Consider the following 22,836-nt stretch of genomic DNA (forward strand, 5'->3'; position numbering starts at 1 on the left):
CCCCTTGTTTAGCTAAACCGTCAACTAGGGAATTAGCAGATCTTTTAATCCAACATGTCTTAACTTCCATCTCCCGCACCAACCACTTGAATTTCCTCTTCTCATTATTATACTTCCATAAATCATTTTTATCTTTAGTCAGCCACCCTATCACCACCTCTGAATCCCCTTCAATTATAAGTTTCTTGATGTTCAATTCCTTAGTTTTCCGGACTCCTTCCATAACTGCACAGATCTCAGCTCTAAGGGAGTCACCCACTCCAATTGGGCTTGAGAACATAGCAGAGATGACCCCATTTTCATCCCTAAAAACACCCCCGATCCCCGATTGTCCCAGGTTTCCCCTACTACATCCATCAAAGTTTAATTTCAAGAATCCACTAGGTGGGGGGGTCCAAGCCACACTCATTACTGACTTGGTCTGCGTGCAATTTGCAATTTCACCCCACTTCCTCAACATATCATCCATAGTGTAATCTGTGAATATTTCCAAAGATTTCAGCCATTGTACCGCCCTAAAATGTATGATAGCCCTCAGATCTGCTGTTCCTCTCTGAGTTTCTGAGAATATCCTAGAGTTTCTTTCTTCCCACAGTGTCCAACATACTGCAGCCTTTAGTCCTCTCCACATTGTCCAATTCAACTATTCTCTCCACTCTCTTGTTCTCTTCTCTTCTCCCTTGCCTCCCAGAAACCCTGATTCGACCTAGCTTTGATAGGAGCTCATTTCTATCAGTCCTCTACTGTGTTTTTGCAAGAAAAAAGCCACTTCGACTCAAGCAAGTTGAAGACCAGTTTTTGCTGAAATGGTATTGTTGAATTGGCTTCATAAACACACTAAGCTATCTTCAGTTGGAGGCTGATTTTGAGACTGATATTAGGCGTGAACTACCACTCTGGGAGCTGCGCTTTTTGTGGTCTCCGTATCAGGACTTTTGGTCCTACTGCAAATCTCAACCAATTAATCCATGCCCAAGACTCTAGATGCTGGAAATGGTTTAAGTTTGGCCTCTTGTCTCTTAAGTCTTGTTATCATGGGGGCTCAACATAGCGACCAGTTATTTCCTTGTTTCCTAGTAAAGCCATCTAGAGGTCTTCTACCCCCTCAAAGGCCAAGTTTTCACATGGATAGTAGCTTGGGAGAAGTTTCTAACTAAATAGATACTAGTAAGACAGGGGGTTAATGTTCCAGACCCCCTTTACCCCTCATGCAGGGAGGAAGAATCTTTTAATTACTTATTTATTCACTGCAGTTTCACTCATAAGATCCGGACATTTTTCTTCAAGGTTATTTCATACAAGGGATGCATGCTAGGTTCAGTTCAGGCTTGGTTACTGGGGCAGAAAGTTGCTGGAATGGGCAGGAAAGGAAGATATTTTTGGTCTGCTGCTCAATAGTTTTTTATCAGAAGTGTAATCTTTTTGAAAGAATGATTGATGGCATTACTGAGGCTCTAAGGCAATGGTTGTCAACCTCAGTCTACGTCAAAGGAAATTATTTCACATCTTTTTTGGCTGTCAACTTTTGGTGTACTATTAATACAATCTTGCTTTACCTTCAAATAAAAAAAATAAATAAATAAAACTCAGGACCAGAAGTAGTAGGTTTGATTCTCATAATAAGGTAAAATATCTCGAAATTTTAGTACTGAATCTACATTGGTTTAAGGGTTAACACCCTTTTTTATCTTTTTTTTTTGTCTTTGAAAATTAGTTTCAAAGTGGTTTCTCTTAATTTTGGTCAATGTGCTTTGGTTCATAGTCGTTAGGTTGTTATTACCTATTTCTGCAGGCAATATATATTTTTTTATCAATAACAGACTCATTAAAATTGTTAAAACAGCATAAGAATAATTACAGCAAGGAAGACAAACACTCTTATCTTCCAAATACAACTTAAACCCTCAAAAGAAAAGAAAAGGAAAAGAAGAAACAGTTAAGTTACAACTTGGCCCAAAACATTGCTTCCTTTTCTATCCCTTGTTTAGCTAATCCATCAGCTATAGAATTAGCTGATCTTTTAACCCAACTCATCCTGACTTCCATCTCCCGCATCAGCCACTTGAATTTCCTCCTCTCATTGCTATAGTTTCATAAGCCACAGTTGTCTTTAATCAGCCACCCTATCACCACCTCCGAGTCCCCTTCAATTATGAGTTTTCTGACATTCATCTCCTTAGCTTTCTGAACTCCTTCCATAACTGCCAAGATCTCAGCCCTAAGGGAGCCCCCCACTCCAATTGGGCCTGAGAACAAAGCAAAAATGATCTCGTTCTCATCCCTAAAAACACCCTCAATCCCTGATTGTCCAGGATTCCCCCTACAACTCCCATCAAAGTTTAATTTTAAGAATCCAATAGGGGTGTGTGTGTGTGTGTGTGGTGGTGGTGGGGGGGGGGGGGGGGGGGGGGGGGGGGGGGTTCCAAGACACCTTCATTCAGTCCTCTCCACCTAGTCCTTCCCCTTTTCATGCGCCACCTGAAAAAAGGGGAAAAGAGACTCTACAAGTCTGATGGAGGGTTCCACCTACGCCCAAAGAGAGAAAAAACCCACTCCCAAATTGACTTTGCAAATTCGCAAGACACCAGTAAGTGAAAACCAGTCTCCCCATCCGCTTTGCAAAGAACACACCAATGGGGTGATAAGCAAGTATTGGGTCTCTTCTTTTGGAGCAAATCACCAGTGTTGAGTCTTTCCAGATAGGCTTCCCAACAAAAATTACCAACCCTAGGAGGAATTGTTCTGCACCAAACCTCATTAACCGGAAAAGAGGAGGTTGCAAGACTAGTGGACTGGCATAAGACTTTGAAGAAGGAAGCACAAGAAAAAGAGCCCATGGGGGTAGGGGTCCAAATTCTAGAGTTCACCTTAGAGGGGTCTAAGAAAACATTATCAAGAAGTTCAAGGAGGCTCAAAATACTGTCGAGGTCTGAGTCCCTCACAACCCTCCTCAGACCCAGGTTTCACCCAAACCCAAAACTAGAAGTTGAAGGGGTGATGAAAGTGTTTGTGGTCCTTGTTCTGATTCCCACATCCCATCCATTTTGCTCCATCCCATGTATGCTTGCCACTATTCTAGCCCATAGCTTCTCCTACTCCAGAGGAAACCTCCACAACCACTTCCCCAAAAGGGCCGAGTTCCTTTTCCCGATGTTCCCAAGCCCCAAACCACCATAAATTTTACTCCTAGTCACCACCTTCCAGCTAACTCTATGGTCCCTCTTCTCCTTTCTCGGCTCCCAAAGGAAATCTCTCATCAACCTCTCCAACCTACTAGAAACCTTCACTGGAATTTTGAATACTAAAAGGAAATAAATGAGCAAATTTGCTAATGTGGCCTTAATCAGTGTAGTCTTTCCACCAAGAGAGAGGTAATTCTTTTTCCAAGAGACAAGTCTTTTTTCAAATCTTTCCACCACCGGGTTCCAAAAGCTCTTTCTCTTAGGATTATCACCCAAGGGCAACCCTAGATAACTCAAAGGCCACCCTGAAACTTCACACCCAAGCACTTTTGCACTCTCCCTGATCTCTCCCTCCATATTCACTCCCACTACACAACTCTTCCCAAAGTTCACCTTCAAGTTTGACATTTGCTCAAAGAGTTAAATCACCAGTTTCAAGTTCCTGTTGAAACTCACATTACCTCCACAAAACAGGATCGTATCATCAACAAACTGTAAGTGAGTGAGTGGGATGTCCTCCCTTCCAACCCTCCAACCTCTAATGAGGCCCCTAGAATTTGCTCTGTGGATTAGTTTCCCCAGAACATCAGCAACTAGTAAGAACAAAAAAGGAGATAAGGGATCTCCTTGTCTTATACCCCTAATGGTTGAGAAGAAATCTACCACTGTCCCATTCACTAGCACTGAATAATGACAACTCCGAACACAACCCATGATCCATTTGCACCATCTAGCCCCAAACCCCAATTTGGTCATAATTTTCCTCAAAAATTCCCAATCCACCATGTCATATAACTTCTCCATATCAAGCTTACAAACCACTCCCTTCTTTTTATCCTCCTTAAAACTCTCCACACTCTCATTAGCAATGAGGATTTGATTAGTAATCTTTCTTCTACTCACAAAGGCACCTTGATTTTGTTCAATTATGTCTGACAATACCTTCTTTAGTCTCAAAGATAACACCTTTGCAATGATCTTGTACAAGCAATATTTCATTATCTTTTTTTTTTCACGTTTGGGTAAATATAAGCTTTTAGAAGGAGAATCTGACACAACCAACCAATGGACATCAGCTAGGGCTGTAATTGGGTAGGATTTGGATTGGATCAAGCCATATTAGAATCTGTTCCAATTATTGAAAGCTGAAATCTGAAACCGATCCAAAATCCAATTGGATTGAGGGATCTTTGGTCGAGGTCTTGGATTTAATCCAAGTCCACTTGTTGTCTTGAAAATAAAGGACAAAAAGTAATAAAGTTGAAAATAATTACTTTTTAACTTGTATATAATGAATTTGTACAAATATGAAGTATTGAACTTCTTAATTGTAAACTTTATATAATTATATATTATCTATGTATATACAAAATCTTAATCAGATTGGAAATCAGGATGGGTTTCAGACCTTTGAAATCCGCACAAAAAAGGGGCGGCTCAGTACATGCGTTCTTACATCATAATACAAGACCCCAATAAACTCTCCATAACTTATTCCTCCCTACTCCTCCCATAGGCACACTGTCAAACAAGGAATTAGCTGACAGTTGGATACAAAGAATGAGACATTTACTCTTTTCAACTCTGAACACAGCAGGATAAGATGATAATTGTTTCCCCTCAAAATGAAATATTCAACTACCAATCAGTCCTCAATTGTTTGACATTCTAAACATTTATGCAGATGTGAAGTTTAATACGATAAGCAATTTTTCTGACTATAAAAGGGACCAAAAGAAGAAATGATTTTATCCAACCACTTCCACCACTAGTTAATTATTCAGGCACAGCAGAGCGCCTCTAAAGCACAATTAGAATGGCATGGAAGATGTGGAACTCTCACTACTATATTCCATCTTGACACAGACAAAATTGCTTAAGAGAATCAATCTCAAGCAAAGTTGGAACATATTTGACTAGAGAAATGGAAAATCCAATGTTTTAAAATGTGGAGATGTGATGCAAGGCATTTCACTGCCTACAGGCATAAGCGCAAGCCTCCTTAAGAGGAGGGGGATGAGGAGGAAGAAGGGGAAGGAGGACAGATGAGCCCCCAACCCAAATTTCTTTCCGTTCCATTCCATTCCCTTTTCTTTCTTTTCTCTTTCTTTCTTTCTTTCTTTCTTTCTTTCCCTTTCCTTTCATTTTCTTCCTTTTTTTTTCCTTTCTTTCTGCCTTTTTTTTTGTATCAGGGGTGCATGAGGTGCATGCCTCAGAAGCATCAGTGTCTCTGGCATACACCTTAGGGTGTTTTGGAAGCACCTTGCCTGGAGGCACACCTTCAGGCGTACACCTCCATACCTTTTAAAACACTGGGAAAAGCAATAATAAGAACCCAGAAATAAACTCCACTTGTTGAGGTCCCAGTGGAGAACATATTGGTAAAAATCGTATACTGGCCGGGAACTTTGGAGATTTTTCAGCATTACTCTGTGGATGGCAAATTGGTTTGCAATAGCTTCCTCCTCAACAACAAAGACTAAACCTGCAGCTGTGTGGAGACTACCCAATTTGGGCAGATTAAAATTGAATTTTAACAGGTGCAGCATTGGAACCCAGCTCATTTGGTGTAGGGAGATTTTTCAGGAACTGACATGGACTCATTCAAGCACTATAATCAGGACCAATAGGAAATGGGTATTTTATTATAGCAGAGTTATAGGCAGTATTCCATGGCCTTGCGCTGGCCAAGTCACTCAACTACAGTGGGCTACAGGTTGAAGGGGATTCAAAGGTTGTAATTGAGCGGGTAGAGAACAATACAACGGGAGTATGGAAACAGAAAAACATACCAAGGGCAATATCTAAGATATCTTCAGAAAATGGAGCACAGTTCAGCTGGATTCCAAGGACTGCTAGCCACCTAGCAGATGACTGGTAAAATCTGGGGTACATAGAATTTATTGGTATCAAGGTACAAGACCAATATAAAGAATGGGGTTAGCTGAGGATAACCAAGAGGGGAGCATGGTATTTAATTTTTAACATATTTCTTTTATTCAATTATTAAAATCTGCTTTTTCCAGTCAAAATAAATAAATTTCCACTGTTTCAGGTCACAGATGCCTTGCTTGTGTATTGGAAAATGGAAGTGGTAGACTTACAAACAATAGGAAAAAACAATGATGACAAGAAAGCAAAGAAATCCCCGAAAAAGCATACAACTCGAAAGTAAAGGATGGAAAGGTTCATTAAAGGGAAATGGAACTCAAGAGTACCTTGGAAACCATCATTCTTGGCATACTTCTCACGTAAAGTATTAACAAATATATGATAAGGGCGCCAGCCACTAGGATCCTCATCTGTGTTGACATTCTCTATTCGTTTTTGGACATCCTTGAGACTACATTCAAACCAAGTTGGAATTAAAACATGACTTTAAAAATGTCCCAGAATAGAACATTTATACATGATAATGGTAAGAAAACAACTTTATCCTTACATGTCTAGGACATCGGAATTTGGAAGTTTGGATACAAACTGAAGTACAGCTCCTTCCAAGAAAGGCAACTGCTTAGGAGCATCTATGAAGGAAAATGCAACAGCATCCCTTACAATTTGTAAGATGTCTGCCCTATGTTTGTTTCGAGCAGCACCCACAAATGTTCCTGAGAGCCGAGAAGCAAGATCCTTACAGTCTAGAAAGGACTTGCTTGATGAGGAATCATCATCTCTTTTAGAGACTTCCTCCACATGCCGATGATAGGCCTAGACGAAGAAAAAATTAAAAAAAAAACAAACAAGAGTATAAATATCTTTACTAAACAATAAAGAAAAAGGAACATGAGAAGATCAAAGCATAAAATAAGGCTGCATAACATCCTAATAAATTTTCCTAGACCAAGACCAACCGAAGATTCGGGTGGACATGTAACCAACTCCAAACCAGACAAGCTTGATGAGGTGCAACTTTTCCCTAAAACTATAATACATGGTAGTTTTGTTAAAAATAAAAAGGATATTTAACCATGGAAACTTATCACCCTGCTTGCAACTAAGTAAATTTGTGAAATATTCTCTGAAAGAGATCATAATAAAGAACAAGCAAAGACATGAGAACCTAAAGTCAATCAAAAGACCAGAAACATCTCCTAGTCAAAGCTGTAAGCCCTTCTTTGAGACCATGTCCATTGCAAGAAAGGATGAGATTTCAAGGCAAAATTTTGGGCTCCAGCTAGGCCAAAGTTCCTGAATGTTACCCTCTTTAATGCTTCTAGAAGGAGACCAGGGACATCATCTGTAGCAGTTTTCTTTAGAACAGTAATAAGATGCTTGACAATCTCTGCCACACTTGGACCATGCATCACAAAATGAGAAATGATCTCTGGACCAAGAAACTCCTGCATAAATATTAGCCATGGCATGTCATATTAATGATAGTTAATAAGAATATAACATTCTATAATCATGAGAAAAAGATCAGTTGGAGGGATTGTGAACCACTAGCACAACAATCAAAGGGCAAAGCCCTATATCAAAAATTTCCAACAAACAGGATTATCACAATCATATAGCATTCATAATTTTCAAAAGTTTCTCATCTACTCTGTAAAAGTAAGAGAAACCCTCAATAGCATTGAAAAAGGCATTTAAAAAAAGAGACATTTTCACCTTAGGAACCGTATGGGTAGCAATCAACTTTGCTGCTGCAATCATGACAGCATCACGATTTGTCTCTTCAATGTATTCCTTATTCAAATCCTCGTCTTCTGTCTCATCTGTTGGTATATACATCAAATCATAATTTAAATTCTCATACCAAAAAAGGGCTAACCATAAAAAGATGAATTTAAATAAATTAACAAGCTCAAAGTCAAATGGCAGTCATCACCTATGGCTAATTAGAATAGTTTTATTTTGAAGATAAATAAAAAAGAAATTTCCTTAATTCAAATGAGAGTACAAGAAGAGGTGATGAGAAATCACTAAACAAAAGAAACAATAGCTTCAAAAGAAAAATTATACCAATTACATCAAGGCCCCCTTCCAAATTCAACCAAGGCCAAAAAACAGCCCTAAATGACTATCAAGAAGCCCCAACAAACTCGAGGAGGATCAAAATCCAATCCCGAATTCTCCTACCAATTAATGAACATAGTTCCTCCTTAGATTTTGCATTGTCCTCAAATATTCTTCTATTTCTTTCCTTCCAAATCTCCCAACATACAGCAAAAGGAATACAGGGACACACTATTTTTGCTTCCTTGCTCCCATTCAGGATTCGCCAGCAAGGAAAAATCTCCTTTGAATCTCTAGGACGACTCCTAACCATGCCCAATAGCCCAAAGAAGCCCCAAATACAGGATGAAATTTTGCATTGATCTAATAGATGAAGAACAGATTCTTCAGCTTCTCCACACACAAGGGTGGAGAAGGGTGTACATATTGCCTATGGATTGAATATCAAGACAAGGGTGTACGAGCATGAGTACCAACCCAAGTGACCAAGTGTGGAGATGGAGCAAATCTGAGAACAGGACTGGGAGTATTTAAGCACTACATTGAAAGGGTTTGAAGGTCTAAAACACTTCTGAAGCTTTTGAGAAGAGGAAAAAAGGCATATAGGTAGGCTTGACAAAGTGCATTTGATTAGAATAGCTTACCTCCTTTAGAAAGGAATTTCACCTTCAATGTAGATAACCTTCTCTCAAGTCTCAAAACACTCAACAATCAGACTCAAAAGAGAACTGGAAGTGTGCCTGGCTCCAAGTAGCATGCCCAAATACTTAGGGACTGCTTGATAACAGCTGAAGTTGCTAAACTAAAAGGCATTGCTTTATCTAGTTGTTAAAATAATTAAAGAATAATATTTTCAAGGATATAGTGATCTACCCAACTTCAGTTCAGCTATTAAGGAGCCCACAAACTCCTTAAAAACTTATTCACTAAAAGACAAAGTAATAAGCTTTTCAGTTTAGCATCTTCAGCTGTTATCAAATGGCCCCTTGATCAGAAGATATCTTACACTACAACCAAATTTGTTAGTAAGGTTTCTACATCAGCAACCCAACCCACCAGAATAATGAAGTTCTTTCTTAAATTAATTCTCAATTCCAAGACAACTTCAAACCAGCAGAGATTCCAAGGAGATGCATAGTAAGGTGCTCAAAAGAAGCATCAAAGAAGAAAATGGTATCATCAACAAATTGGAGGAGGTTGACTTCTTTTTTATTTTTTATTATTATTATTATTTTTTTTATCAATAAGGAGGTTGACTTCAGGGGCACACTTACCTACCCCAAAACCAGCAATAAAGACACTCATTGCCACTTTTGATGTGAGCTTGGCATAGGCCTCCCTCACACAAGTGAGGAGAAAAGGCAAAGTGGATCCCCCTATCAGATCCCCTTAGAGCTCTTAGAAAAGCATATCAGAGCTCCATTTAGGAGGATTGAGAATCTAGGGGTGGAGACAAAAACTTTTATCCAACCCTTTTAGTAGTCAAAGCTTTTCTGCCCAACATATGTCCCAGTTTCTAGGAATCACATTTTATAGGCAATTCTTCTTCTGAACATTAAAACTTCAATTCTAGGCCAAAGAAGCATCCTGGTCTCTGGTTAGAAAATCTTAGTCATTAATACAGATAAGAGTAACTTATTTTTCTATCATCAACAATTATATCTAAAGCGGACTTCACAGGATAATCACAACCATCAGACTAACATTAAGATGTATCATCCCCAATTCCTTACAACCAAAAAACAAAGGTGGCCCATCACTTACAATCACTCTACCGAATAATGGTGTTTTAAACTACAACAGCCAGCAAGTGGTTCACAACCCACAACCAGTGGTAGGTCCTACACCCTATGTCTGCACTTCTGTCTTGGCACAACTTTTACGAGAATCTATACTACTATAAAATGTACAAATAGGGTCTAAGATTTCTGGAATTTTTTTAGACTAAAATATCCCTTTTTTGAAATAGGAGTCCCTATCTATTATAATACTAATATTCATTGCATTCAATTCTCTCTCATTAAATTCCATTTAAGGTATTAATTCTCATTCACCCTCATTTAACCATGCATTTAAGGCATTTTTGTTTCTTTTAACTACTAAGTTCCACTAATTAAATCCATACATAAATAACTCTAATAACATAAAAAATTAAACAATTTTGGGTCAAATAGGCCAACCCATGTTGCACTGTTGCCACAATTAAATAATAAAAATTAAAACTCGAAAAAATGCAAAAAATATGGAAATTAAAGAAAAATTTGGGAACATTTTTAATATCATATATTCATCATACTAGACAAGAATAAGTATGATAAATAAGAAAGACTTTTATTAATGATGGAAATTGAATACAAAATTTAAAACTAATTGGAAATAAAATTATTTTCTTATTCTCTCTTCTTAAGTCTCATATCTAAGGCATATTCTCTCCTTAAATCCTATATTTAAGATATATTTTTCTCATCATTAAATTCTATTAATTAAATCCACAACATTGATTTTAAAAGTATAAAAATAAATACTTTGAAAAATAATTTGAAAATAAAACCGTTTTCTTCCCTCCCAGTGGTGGGTAAGCAATTTAACCATTTGGGTCAAATGAGTTAACCAATAATGCCATAATTAAATAAATAATCAAAATAAATAATATATAGGAATTAAGCATATCTCTAATATTATATATTCATTATACTAAATAAAATTAAGTATGAAATGTAATAAATATTTTTATTAACGATGGAAATGGAATTACAAATCTAAAATAAACCTTGAAATTAAATTAAATGATGTAATAGTGAAATAATAAAATTTTTATAATAAAAATACAAAAAAAAATCACAAAAATGAAGAAAAAATTAGAGAACACATTGGGCACATATTTGATGTTATATGTTTATAAAAAAAAATATTGAACAAAAATAAGTATTATATATAATTTTATCAATGACGGAAATGCAATAATAAATGGTTTGGGTGGTGGGTTAGTGGTTTGGATTAAATGGATTAACCAATGATGTTATAGTAAAATAATAAATTTTAAAAAATAAAAAAGGCATAAGGAATCAAAAATATAAAAATTATAAAAAAAATTGGACACATATGTAATATTATATATTAATTATATCAAATAAAAATTAAGTATGATAAACAAACACTATTTATATAATGTAGATGAAATATATAATTTAAAATTGATATGAAAGCAAGGCTATTTTCCTATCTAGATGGTGGGTTAATGATCAAACTTTTCAAATAAACTCATGGTGATGCCATAATTGAATAATAAATATTTAAAAAAGATAGAACATAAAAAATGAAAGTATACAATTTTGTTGAAAACATTTGGGGACATTTCTAATGTTATATATTCATCATATTAGATAAAAAAATTGTTAAAATAAAAATTATTTTTATTTATGATGGAAATAGAATATAAAATTAAATAATAATAATAATAATGGTGATAATAATAATTGTCATTGTAATTTAAAATTTCAACGTGCAATGCACGTCAACATTTACTAGTTAACTAAAATATGTAGATAGGGAGAAATGATTTGCCATATGCACACATCTAAAGAAGAATCAAGTGCAGCACACAAGTGTAAAAGAGAGAAGTTACCAGGAACACTAAGCTGTTGTTCACAAAGTTCCCAGAACTTTTGAAGAATAGATGCACCAGGGCAAAAACCTAGTCCTTCCAGCTTTGTTGAAGAAAAATTTGTCTTTCTGAATAAGCACCACATTTCTGCAAGTATAGTGCACACCTAGGGGATAGCAAAGAATTGGTGAGGACCAAAACTGGAGCACTTTCTAAAACTTGCAAGACAAGATTCGCCAATAGACCACATCATGGCAAACAAAACAATATTTTAAGATAAAGTCAAGGAATCAGTTTAGGTTATTGCTTACTCTACATGCAAGCAGATTTACTTTCTTTCCATCTTCCTGGGATTTAGGAGGATTATGCAGAAAGTACTCAAGTTGCTCAAACAAGGTGGTCCGTTTGGATAGTAGAGAAGTTAGAGATGCTTCAGAGATATTTTCACCATTTATAATACACTGAAGGCACCAGGCCACATGCAAATACATATTGAGAAGCAGAAAACCTACAACCTGGAAGAGAGTAAACATGATCATAGGATGAGGTAGAAAGCCCCCAAAAAAATCATTTACATATTTCTTATAACGGGTTTGACTACATACCTCATGATCCAAATTTGTTGACTTTCCTAGAATGCTGGTCATATCCTCAAATAAGCTTTCAATAGGTACAGATTTTGCCAGTTGAAGCTCATACAACCTTTTCAAATTAACAAGAAGGGAATATTCATCATCACCCTCCTGCAACAACGGCAAGGATATTTTAATCCAACAGCCTAACCAAAGATGAAAAAAGGACTGATTGTTCAAGAGATAGATATACCGCTACTTCTTTTATTGCAGATTTAAGTTTTGTCATGAGCTCATCCTCAAGCTCCTTCAATTTGTTCTGGGCAAAATCTTGCAGCTCCCCTTGACTCTCAGTTGAACAAAAGATGATAGCCTTTACACAAGATCTCAATGCATCCTTTTCTCCATGTTTAAAGAATGCGTCTTTGATGAGCTGGAGAACAGTTTTAAAATTCTGAAAGAGCAATAAAGTAATGCTTCACTTAGTTACCAAGTTTTAGGTTGTGAGCCATGTAGAATGATTCAGCATGAGGAGTATATGCTGGGGCCCACCTGTTCTTGTCTCTTCAATGAATAAAGCTCAAGTTTGAAATACAGAATAATTTCAACAAGTGACGGCACTTTTGCTTTGTCAGCCATGAATTTGCGTAAGAGCTGGGGAAAATTTTTCATCATGGCAACAGTTATATCCCTTCTGTTATTTTCAAATATTTCCTGAAATTTGGCACATTATAAAATTTATCAAAAATCAACCTTCAAAAATAGAAAACAAGCAAGCTTTTCACCACCTGATAAATCCAAGGAGGTTAATAAAACCAGCTTGCGCAAATACATACACAGCCACTGGGAGAGTTGGAGGCAATTTCATAAAACAAGTTAAATAATTTGCCTAGACTAAAGTAAATTGACTTTCAATATTTTATCCTTTTCTTAAATGCATAAAATAAGCATTCATCTTTTTCTACACAATGTAGGAACCAGAAAATAAAACAAAAAAGGATAACTATAAAAGTTTCCTAGGTTGAATCAAAGACAACAAAAACCATTTATTTTTATTACCTTTTGAGCTTTATTATAATATTGTTTTCGATTGTCGGTAGCAGGTACAATCCTCTCACCAACAGCTTTTCTAGCAGATGCATAAAGCAATCGAACCAGATTTGTTGCATCCACATCAGTAAGTTCAATTAAAGGATTCTCATCCAGAAGCATAGGGACAATGCACTTCCAATCCTACAACAGAAATGGAGCACCTTTTTAAGAAATAAGAAAAAGGCATAAAATATTTTAAGAACATTATCAAATACTGTTTGAAAGTGATGATGGTAAGTTAACATAATTTCTCATCATTTGAAAGTTCATAAAACAAAGTGAAAAAAAAAGGGTTACCAGGAAGCTAATATAGGCATACCTTCATGGCTTTCATGTAGTCCCAAACATCATCTATGACATATGTGCATAGAATTGGATCTGTTGAAAACTCCCTCAATATTTGCAACATTCTACCCAGGTGAACCTCAGAAGAATCGTTCTCATCACCTATTAACAATTTTGGCAGGATCATGAGTTCCATAGAAAAGTAAAATAAAAAAAAAAAAATCAAGTTAATCCACATAGCATTATAATGCTTTCTGTTAAAGGCAATACTTTTTGACCCTGATTGAGAGCTGCTAAACTTTTGAGCAATCAGATGATCATATACCAGTGCTCCTATGGCATGTCTTATCTCCGCTGGTTCATCAATAAGCAGATCATATAAAGGACCTAAGTCATCATCAGAAAGTAGTTGATGTCTGCAAAGTACCATAACACAACACCAATTGCCATTACATAAACAGATTAACCGTGTATGGAAAAGCAAATGCTTCAAAGAATGTTTTCAGGCTTGGACTATACCAGATGATTGAACCACCAGAACTGGGAAATGGCAGCCAAAACAGTTTGCCTAGTTCTTATAAATGTTGACTTGGTCAAATTTGCCCCATGTGCATATATGTTTTAATCTTTATTGTTTTAAGCTTATTTTGATGCAAAATAGATTTAGAAGATAATCTAGGACCATTTCCAATTTCTTAACTTTTTTTGTTTTTTCACATTTTTTTATTTGAACTAGTCAAACAGTTGAACAGATGGTTGAATCATTCAACCTGTGACCTAGTCAGCATAACAGTTCTCTCTCCAGTCTGATTCTGACTAGGGATGTCAGTGGGCTGGTAAGTGGTAGCCTGCATTGACCCAACCCTCTCAGGTTAGGATTGGGTAAACCTTAAATAAGGTTTCAGGCCAGGTTCAGGTTGAGGCCGACATGTGCTGAAGCCTGCTACCATTATGGCATCAAAACATTTATACATATAGCACTGGTTGAGCATGGGTGTACTATTTGCTGTGCAAGCCTGGTCAGGTTTGGTGTCCCACTTAATAATATTAATCAAACTGGGCCAGACCAAGCCCAGGCCATTAGCATCCCCAACTCCGATGGCATTGTTTCAAAAGATAAAGGTTAAAGACAAAATAGTTACCTTAACAGTTGTTTTACAAGCCCTATGGCAGCCACAGCCACAGAAACATCAATGTCATCAGCAAGCTCAATCATGCGGTTTGAGAATCTTTCTGTGAAAAGGCCAAGAGATGGCACATTATCATCGACCTCATAAAGATTTTGCAATGCAAGGATGGAAGTTTTCCTTACACCAGCACTCTTTGCAATTAGAAAAAAGAGCTTGGTTAGATTCGAAAAATAAGCAGTGGTAGGAAAACCTAATTCACAAGTTACTTATCAAAAAAATAATAATAATAATTCACAAGTCACTTGAAATAAAATGACTTACTTTGTCATTTAATGTCCATCCAAGGTACTTCAAGTACAAGTCCTGCAAGAACAATGATGGGTATGACACGATCCATACACCAAGAGACTCTATGCATGCCATTCGGATATTAGGATCAACATCACGATACCGATGTACAAATAACCTTCAAGATGAACAATTTTAAGTGTTTAAGAACATTTAAAGATAAGATAGCAGCTTTGATTGGAAAAGAAGTTTTTAGCTCCAAAAGTAAAATCAATAATAATAATAATAACTTCCATTTATCTAACCCTGTAAATGTTTTGCGCATCATTTCCTCTATCACAGTGATCTTCTCATGAGTCATCGATAACCTTTTATTCAGTGACTCTACACGAGGACCCTCGTTCCGCTTCTTTTTTTCAGTATTTAATTGTCTCTGAGTAGTCTCACGCTGTGCACCAAGTGTTTTAGCAATATTTATGAAGGATGTGACAAGCTGGAGACCAACCAATGAAGCAACCTGACGATAAACTCTTGGAGGAGTGCTTCAGCACATGGAGAACATGAAGTTTCAGCCATAAGACATAACATTTACATGTAAAATGAGTATTAAACAATCAAATTCAACTTGAAAATGATAACAGCCTACCATGACAGTGCAATAACATAGTCCATCAACTTGTCAAACAAAACCTGATCAAACAATGGACCATTTTGACACTCAATGACCAAATTGTCCCAGAGAGAAATAAAGTTTTCTTTGAAGTTCTTGAACTCTTTCAATTTGGAATTGTAGTAATCTTCTACTTCGCCCTAAATTATTGAAGAAGTTAAGGCCAAACTCCAATCAAGTGTAGGTGAATTAACCAAATATTAGCAAGGCAAGTTGTTACTATGAAGATAATGCACTTAGGAACATGAAGCAAGTAATAAATCAGGGCCACTGATGAAGCATAAAAAGAAGGATACTCTCCTAGCAATGTTAACAAGTGCAACCACAACATCATCCACGTCAGTCTCATCCAGAAAATCTTCTTTGAGTTTATATTTAGCACCACAGGCCTGTTCATTTGCCAGTTCCATCAATTCCAGACAACACCATAAATGTAAGGCATGCAAATAGCAAGTCATTAAAAAAGACAAATACAGGCATCCCTTGCTTAGGCTTGATAATTAATCAGGGATTACCAATAATGCAGTTTTCTCTTTTACATTCTTCACTTTCCATTCCTTCTTTGTAAGTTTCCTTTTTTACAGTACCATCTACTAAATAAAGTACTAACAAGAACAATACAAAAGAAAATAAAAGGAAAAAAAGATTACCTCAAAAAGCATCATCAAGAGTTCAACCATTGCAAGTTTAGGATCCCTTTCATACCGCTCAACCCAATGCTTAACTGCTTGGGGAATGAGCTTCCCATTACCTTTGACCGCTTCTAAAGAAAGGCCTTTACACAACAATTTTCAAGTTGTTAAGATGTAACAATCACCATCTAGAACACAAACACAAACATTATCGAAAAATCAAGTACAAGTAGATGGATTATGACAACATAAACCATAAGCGTCACATTTACAATTAAGTTTAGGAACTTTTTTTGGTAAAAAATAAAAATTTATTAGTAGAAAAAGGTATAATTGAGGGTGATGACCAGATCAACAAAACAATACAAAAAGTAGGAAATCAAAGAAGAAAATGCCAAAACAATAGCCAAGAAAAGAATTTGACTCTAAACCAACTCAAGGATATTCCGAAAACCAGCACCAAGATCTTCTTTTGAAAACCCCTCAAGCTCTGGAAGAATGAGAGCCCAATCCATGCTCCTTTTACCACAAAGAAGAATGATATGGTCCCTTGAATGAAATTCATATTCAAAGATTCTCCTATTTCTTTCTTTTCATGCTTCCCTCACACCTGGCCACCTAGAGAATAACTCTTCTGCGAACAAGGGTCCATCAACTAGCCTTAAAGAACCCAAAGAAGAAATCCCAGATGGATAAGGGCAGTCAATAAACAAATGATAAACATTCTCCTCTACATTCTCGCATAAGTAACATCCGATAGCCAAGTGGAAGCCTCTATTTTGAATATGATAGGGCCAAAATGCTGTCCAATGCCACGAACCAAGCAAAAGCTTCCACCATTGGAAGCACAGGGTTTCCTTAAATCCCTTTTAATTCAGAGCTTTCTCCATCATTCCTTGATAGAGCCTTGTAGAAAGATTTAACAGAAAAAGGACATTTCTAGATTCTTCCCACCATCTTGAATCCTTCCTTTCCACTTGTGCTTCGACTGACTATAGCTTTGGATGTAACTCTACACATTCCCGAATTCCCCAGTCAAAAAACGGATCTTCTAAATTTTGGACATCACAATGCTCTACCTTGATTGATCTCAAAATTCTCCATGACAGTTGTTCTTCTTACCCAACCTATACAACTGTGGGCAAAGGTTACACAATTTTAGTCAATCACCCAGAATTTAATTGTTGAGCCATCTCCAACTTTGAACAATACGAAATTGAGGAAAGCTGACTGGAAGCGCATAATGCCCTTCCAAAAACAGTCCATAAGGGGTCTTCACTTCTCTAGAATCCCACCCAAACCCAATCACCCCATATTTGCACACCACCACCCTCCTCCAAAGAGCCTCCCTCTCAAAATGAGATCTCCACAGCCATTTCCCCATAAAAGCTTTACTAAAATGCTTCAATTTTCTGATTCCCAAACCCCCATCTTTCTTTTCCCTGCAGACCCTCTCCCACTTTACTAAATGACATTTCTTTTCAAGCCCTTTGACCCCCCCCCCCATAAAAACTCCCTTTGCATTTTTTTTCTATTGAGTTTATTGCAGAAGCTGGAACTTTTAATAATAAAAGGTAATACACTGGTAGATTAGATAGCACACTCTTAATAAGAGTTATCCTCCCTTCAAGTGAAAGATGCCTCCCCTTCTACCTACCAATCTTTGATCAATTCTGTCAAGGACTGGTTGCCAGGTAGAAGAGACCAAGGCTTTCACCCCCAATTGGGAAACCCAAATAAGTAGAAGGGAACTCCCCCACCAAACAACCCAAAGTAGCTGCACAATCTTCCAAAACACACTCAGAAATATTTCCTACCCCAATCATCACACTTTTCATCAATTTGATCTTTTTCCCTGCCAATATTTCAAAGAACCTTAGGATCACTCTTAATTTCAACACTTGCACAATTGAAGCATCCAAAAATATCAAGGTGCCATCGGCAAACGGGAGGTGAGTAATGGGAACTCCATTTCTACCTGCTTTAAAGCCTTCAAAACATCCTAACTTCTGCTCTTTTACATAATAACTGACTTAAGACTTCTGCCACCAAAACAAACAACAAAGGAGACAAAGGTCTTTGTCTTAGATAGAGGGTCTCCACTTGTGCTTTGGCTTACTATGCAATTAAGCTTAGGTACTTCATGATTACACTAACAAGAATAAATTTACTCCTCTAAATGCTAAGACTACCAGTCTACCACATCAAAGCATATAAGATTATAATAATTACTATAAATTGTAGAACTATCATTTGTATCCAATTTGAAACTCAAGTTGTAGAAGTTGATTTTGTGTAACAGTGGTTATAATCAGGCTTTGCCCTATGGCTTCAAAAGAAAATAAGGGGAGCCTTTTTTATTTGATCAGTAATGATCATGAAATTTATTAATAGTAAACATATATGTACAAGTTGTAGATCCAGTCAATACAAGATGTAGTCCTTGCTTTTGATTTCTATTAACCCCTTGTTTTGCTAAGGCATCAACCAAAGAATTGTCTTCTACATCGCTCCCTCTTCATTCAATAGCCACCCTATTACCACTTTTGAATCCCCTTTAATGACCAATTTTTTGCAATTATGCTCTCTTGCTCTCTGTACCCCTTCCGGTACTGCCAACAATTCTGACTCAATGAGTCCCCTCGGGTCAAAATACATAGCTACCACACAGTCCTTCCAAAAAAAACCCTCCTATTCCTGAAGGCTACGAGTGGACACAAATTGAGATTTTGACAAACTATTTGGGCTCGGCTCGTGAAAAGTTCATTTCGGCTCGATCTAAACCATGCTTCAAGCTGTGCTCAAGCCCAATATATAGGCTTATTTGCTAATCGAGAAAAGCTCGAGCCCAATAAAGTTCGGCTTGTGAGGCTCGCGAGCCTAATCAAGCTCTTACATATACACAATTATACATATATATACATCATACATACATATATATTATACATATAAACATATTATATATAATATTTTTTCTTTTTATATGTATAATAATAACTAGTTTTTATAGTTCTTAATTTTCATATGCAAAATAGAAAAACATTTTTTATATGCATGCCTTTTATTTTTATAGAATGATTGACTCACAGTCAAGCTCGAACCTACAAGCTTTTGAGCTCAAGTCTCTAGATTGCGTCGAGCTTGAGCTCGAGCCTTGTAGTTTTCTGGCGAGCCGAGCTCGAATAGCCAGATATTCGGCTCAGCTCAGATCAAATCTGCCCCTATTGAAGGCCCCAAGTTCCCCATACTACTACCATCAAAATTATATTTTCTTTAATTGTTGAGATGCCACTACTTAAAAACAAAAGCATTCTGATAGTTACCAGCAAATGCACCAAGAAATTCTTAATGCTAACACCTTAACAAGGAAAGAATACTAAAATAGCTTCACTACACCTAATATCATATTTTATTTTTTTCTTTTTTATTTTCTTTTTCTTTTTTGGTGAGCAACGGTGAAGGATTCTTTCCCTATTAGAACCATGGTTTTGTCTCACAAGATGTTGACATGGCACTAATAATCATGAAAAATTGGAGAGTCCTAAACGTTACCATGGTTCAAATGGGTTGGCCTCTTTTGCAAAAAACAACACTTTTATTAAGAAAGAGATGAAAGGACCAGTTTTTTTTTCAAAAGTACCACAAACCAACCACACTAAATTGAACACAAGAAGATTGATGACTAGCTTTTTGAAAATCCTAAAATTTAGGTCCAATGATTCCATACTCAATTAAAGAAGCAGAGGATTCCACCTGAGGAACAAAAACAATTAAGGACCAGCCAGTTTTGAGATTAATGCCTCACCTTCCCAAGTGAGTTTTGTTCAGAGATCCCTGTTTCATTCTAAAGCAGCCCTCTTTCTAGGAACACTCATGCCAATTACTTCATGGTTGATTAGCTGATTGGTGATCAGTGGGTTATATGGGCATATTTTTAAGTGACACAAAAATTCCTTAAAATAAAGGAAAAGGCATACAAGTAGTATACAAAAAAGGAAAAGTAAGAAAACAGGAAAACTGAAGCTCTGGACACAGAAATAAAAGACCCCAAAAATACTAGATGCAAAATTTACAGGATCTACAGAGAAACACTTCAAGACCACAACCTTTGCCACAAGAGCACCCCATCTAATAGATTCCTCAGCACTTCAAATTCAGTTACACCACTTGGAAGTCCTTTCCAGGGTCATGGAATTTATTATGTTGTCCTGTGGATCTCATTGTACCTAACCCCCTGTCTTTTGCTCCTTATTGTGAGGGTTACAGTTATTTCCTTTCTAATTCCTAGAAATTATTTTGAAAGAGATTATGCTACCAATGAAAAAATAATCTGGAATTATATTAACAGGACCATTATTGAGGATTTTAACCAAGTAACTAGTGGTGAATGTGATTCCTGCCCTACTTCATGTTTGATGCTCTATCCTATTAACAGTCTAAATTATAATTTATAAATGGATTATTTATTTCAATCTTGTAACTACTAAGAAGACATAGTTCATGGTAGCTAATTGGCTCTTCAATAGAGCCGACATAATTCATGACAGTGGGAGCTTTCTCTTATAGTTATGATACACCTATAAGATTCAAAAGAGTAGGATACTCCAAATTTTGTGGTCAAAGAGTTTGACAAATCATTCTTGATGGGAAAAAAAAAAGATGTGAGTGAAAGATCCCACTGAATCAAATATAGAAATTTGGTCCATGAATTAAGAAATAGTGAGAACTATTAATCTCTTTGAGAACCTCTCTAATTTCCACTGCTGAAGAGGATTTCTTACATGGAATTCTTCCCACCAAATTCTTTGGTGTGGTTACCAGGAGCTTCAAAGATTTGGAATGAGCAATCAAAAAAAGTGGATCAAAACAATTCCCCAATCAAACAGCTAGAGCACAACTATTAACTTTTTTTGAGGAAGGTAACTATTTCATTAACAGCGGGGCAGGGGTGAGTACATGAGAGGGTGTACAACAAAAAACAACTAATCCCGCTCAAAAAATAAATAACTATTAACTTACTGAAACACCATGATGTTTCACACTGAAGTCCAATTAATGCTGTGCACCAAAAGAAAATTTATGTGTAATCACGTCAAAAAAAAAAAAAAAAAGAAATGGAAAAGAGACTCAAGTCTGATGAAATTAGATCTCTATGACAACTTAAATACCGACTCTTCCGTAACATTTACATTTTTTTTCCTTGTGAAGAACTACACTTCAAACAAAAATGGGGATCATTAGGTCAAACAGAACTTAGCAGCTAGTTACGAAGAGCAAAATTTAAAACCCCGCAGATTATAAACGAATTATGTACCAATCGGGTTACGATCAGCTTTCCGCGACGCCTTAGCCTCCTCCGAGATACGCTTCTTCTTGGCTCTGGGACCGGCCTCTTCGAATTCATCCACGGAACCTTCAGGGGACCCCTGTTCCGCCTCATCCGGGCTCTCTTCACTCGCAGCACCGGTCCGGTCAGGCTTTTTCCCAAATTCCCTAACCCTTTTCTATTTATCAAAAAAAAAAACAGTAAAATCATACCCTGTAAGCTAAAAGAAATAAGCTATTGCTGAAAATTCAAAGAAAAGGGCCTAAAGAGAAGTAAGAAGTAGATTTGAAACTAACCGAAGCGCGGGTTGATGCTTCAGAAACGACAGCCGCTTCCTCCATACCCTAAAATCTCTATTAGCAGAAATTTTCCAGCTGAAAGGAAGAAATTCTAAGCTTCCACAGAAGAGAAAAAAAAAATGAAAATAAAGATGGAGACGAAATTTAGTATCTATCTCCCGCCAAATGAACTAATGGGGAGTAGGAGCAGGTGGAGCACTGGAGTCAAATGGCCGCTCGCACATCCTCGGCTTCCTTTCTGATCTTTACTCGACATCCATTGTGACGTCAGATCGATTCCAATCTGACGTTGCATGAAGCATGTCATCAGATCCGTTGATGCACTTTACCAAAAAAAATCCATTAATGTTTGGATTGGGGTGAGGAGTGAGGACAGGATACTGAAGAGTCGAAACGTGGGCCGGAAACCACGAGTAGTGGGTCTCAGACTCTCAGACCACCCTTGTCAAATATGGATTCAAGATTAAGTGGATATTCCATAGGGAAGATTCATATCCAGCCCATTTAATAAAAGCCCAGATTAAATCAAACCTTTCATTTTGTAAATACATCTATTAGTCTCTGGACCCGTGCGATGCACGGGCTTTAAAACAATTAAGGAAGGAGCCTTGACATTCCCAATTAAGTAGAAACCATCTAAGTCCATGATATAATCAGAGTGTTTTCCTATAAGGGAGATTTATTGGGAAAACAAATGCTATAAAAGATTATATGGCCATTAAATTAGATATGAGTAAAGGATATGATAGAATAGAGTGGACTTTCTTGATAAAAGTTTTGAAAAATTTTGGGTTTGG

The 22,836-nt window shown here is 36.8% G+C and overlaps 1 protein-coding gene across 4 annotated transcripts in view; it reads right to left on the reverse strand.

The window, feature by feature from the left end:
- The window catches only part of SCC3 (sister-chromatid cohesion protein 3), a 28,478-nt gene extending 6,217 nt beyond the window's left edge, over positions 1 to 22,261 (reverse strand). For 2 of the 4 annotated variants that reach the window (XR_733779.3, XM_010246335.2), the window contains exons 1-20: positions 22,037 to 22,259; positions 21,729 to 21,918; positions 16,433 to 16,557; positions 16,079 to 16,171; positions 15,759 to 15,922; positions 15,418 to 15,654; positions 15,146 to 15,290; positions 14,837 to 15,015; positions 13,965 to 14,110; positions 13,729 to 13,856; positions 13,377 to 13,550; positions 12,870 to 13,031; positions 12,571 to 12,771; positions 12,351 to 12,488; positions 12,057 to 12,260; positions 11,767 to 11,911; positions 7,794 to 7,900; positions 7,382 to 7,522; positions 6,625 to 6,890; positions 6,401 to 6,525 (exon numbers count right to left, since the gene is read on the reverse strand). Coding sequence is in view for 2 of the 4 variants with exons in the window: in XM_010246335.2 (XP_010244637.1) it covers positions 6,401 to 6,525; positions 6,625 to 6,890; positions 7,382 to 7,522; positions 7,794 to 7,900; positions 11,767 to 11,911; positions 12,057 to 12,260; positions 12,351 to 12,488; positions 12,571 to 12,771; positions 12,870 to 13,031; positions 13,377 to 13,550; positions 13,729 to 13,856; positions 13,965 to 14,110; positions 14,837 to 15,015; positions 15,146 to 15,290; positions 15,418 to 15,654; positions 15,759 to 15,922; positions 16,079 to 16,171; positions 16,433 to 16,557; positions 21,729 to 21,918; positions 22,037 to 22,081 (3,115 nt within the window). In the remaining 2 variants the exon portion in view is untranslated. Of the gene's footprint in view, positions 1 to 6,400; positions 6,526 to 6,624; positions 6,891 to 7,381; positions 7,523 to 7,793; positions 7,901 to 11,766; positions 11,912 to 12,056; positions 12,261 to 12,350; positions 12,489 to 12,570; positions 12,772 to 12,869; positions 13,032 to 13,376; positions 13,551 to 13,728; positions 13,857 to 13,964; positions 14,111 to 14,836; positions 15,016 to 15,145; positions 15,291 to 15,417; positions 15,655 to 15,758; positions 15,923 to 16,078; positions 16,172 to 16,432; positions 16,558 to 21,728; positions 21,919 to 22,036 lie in introns of all 4 variants that reach the window. The other 2 variants (XM_010246336.3, XR_016083871.1) reach the window with 2 other exon arrangements.
- Positions 22,262 to 22,836: the final 575 nt, after the last annotated feature.

This window comes from Nelumbo nucifera, chromosome 3 (genome assembly GCF_055504915.1).
Source record: "Nelumbo nucifera cultivar China Antique chromosome 3, China Antique-T2T, whole genome shotgun sequence".
Lineage (NCBI taxonomy): Eukaryota > Viridiplantae > Streptophyta > Magnoliopsida > Proteales > Nelumbonaceae > Nelumbo > Nelumbo nucifera.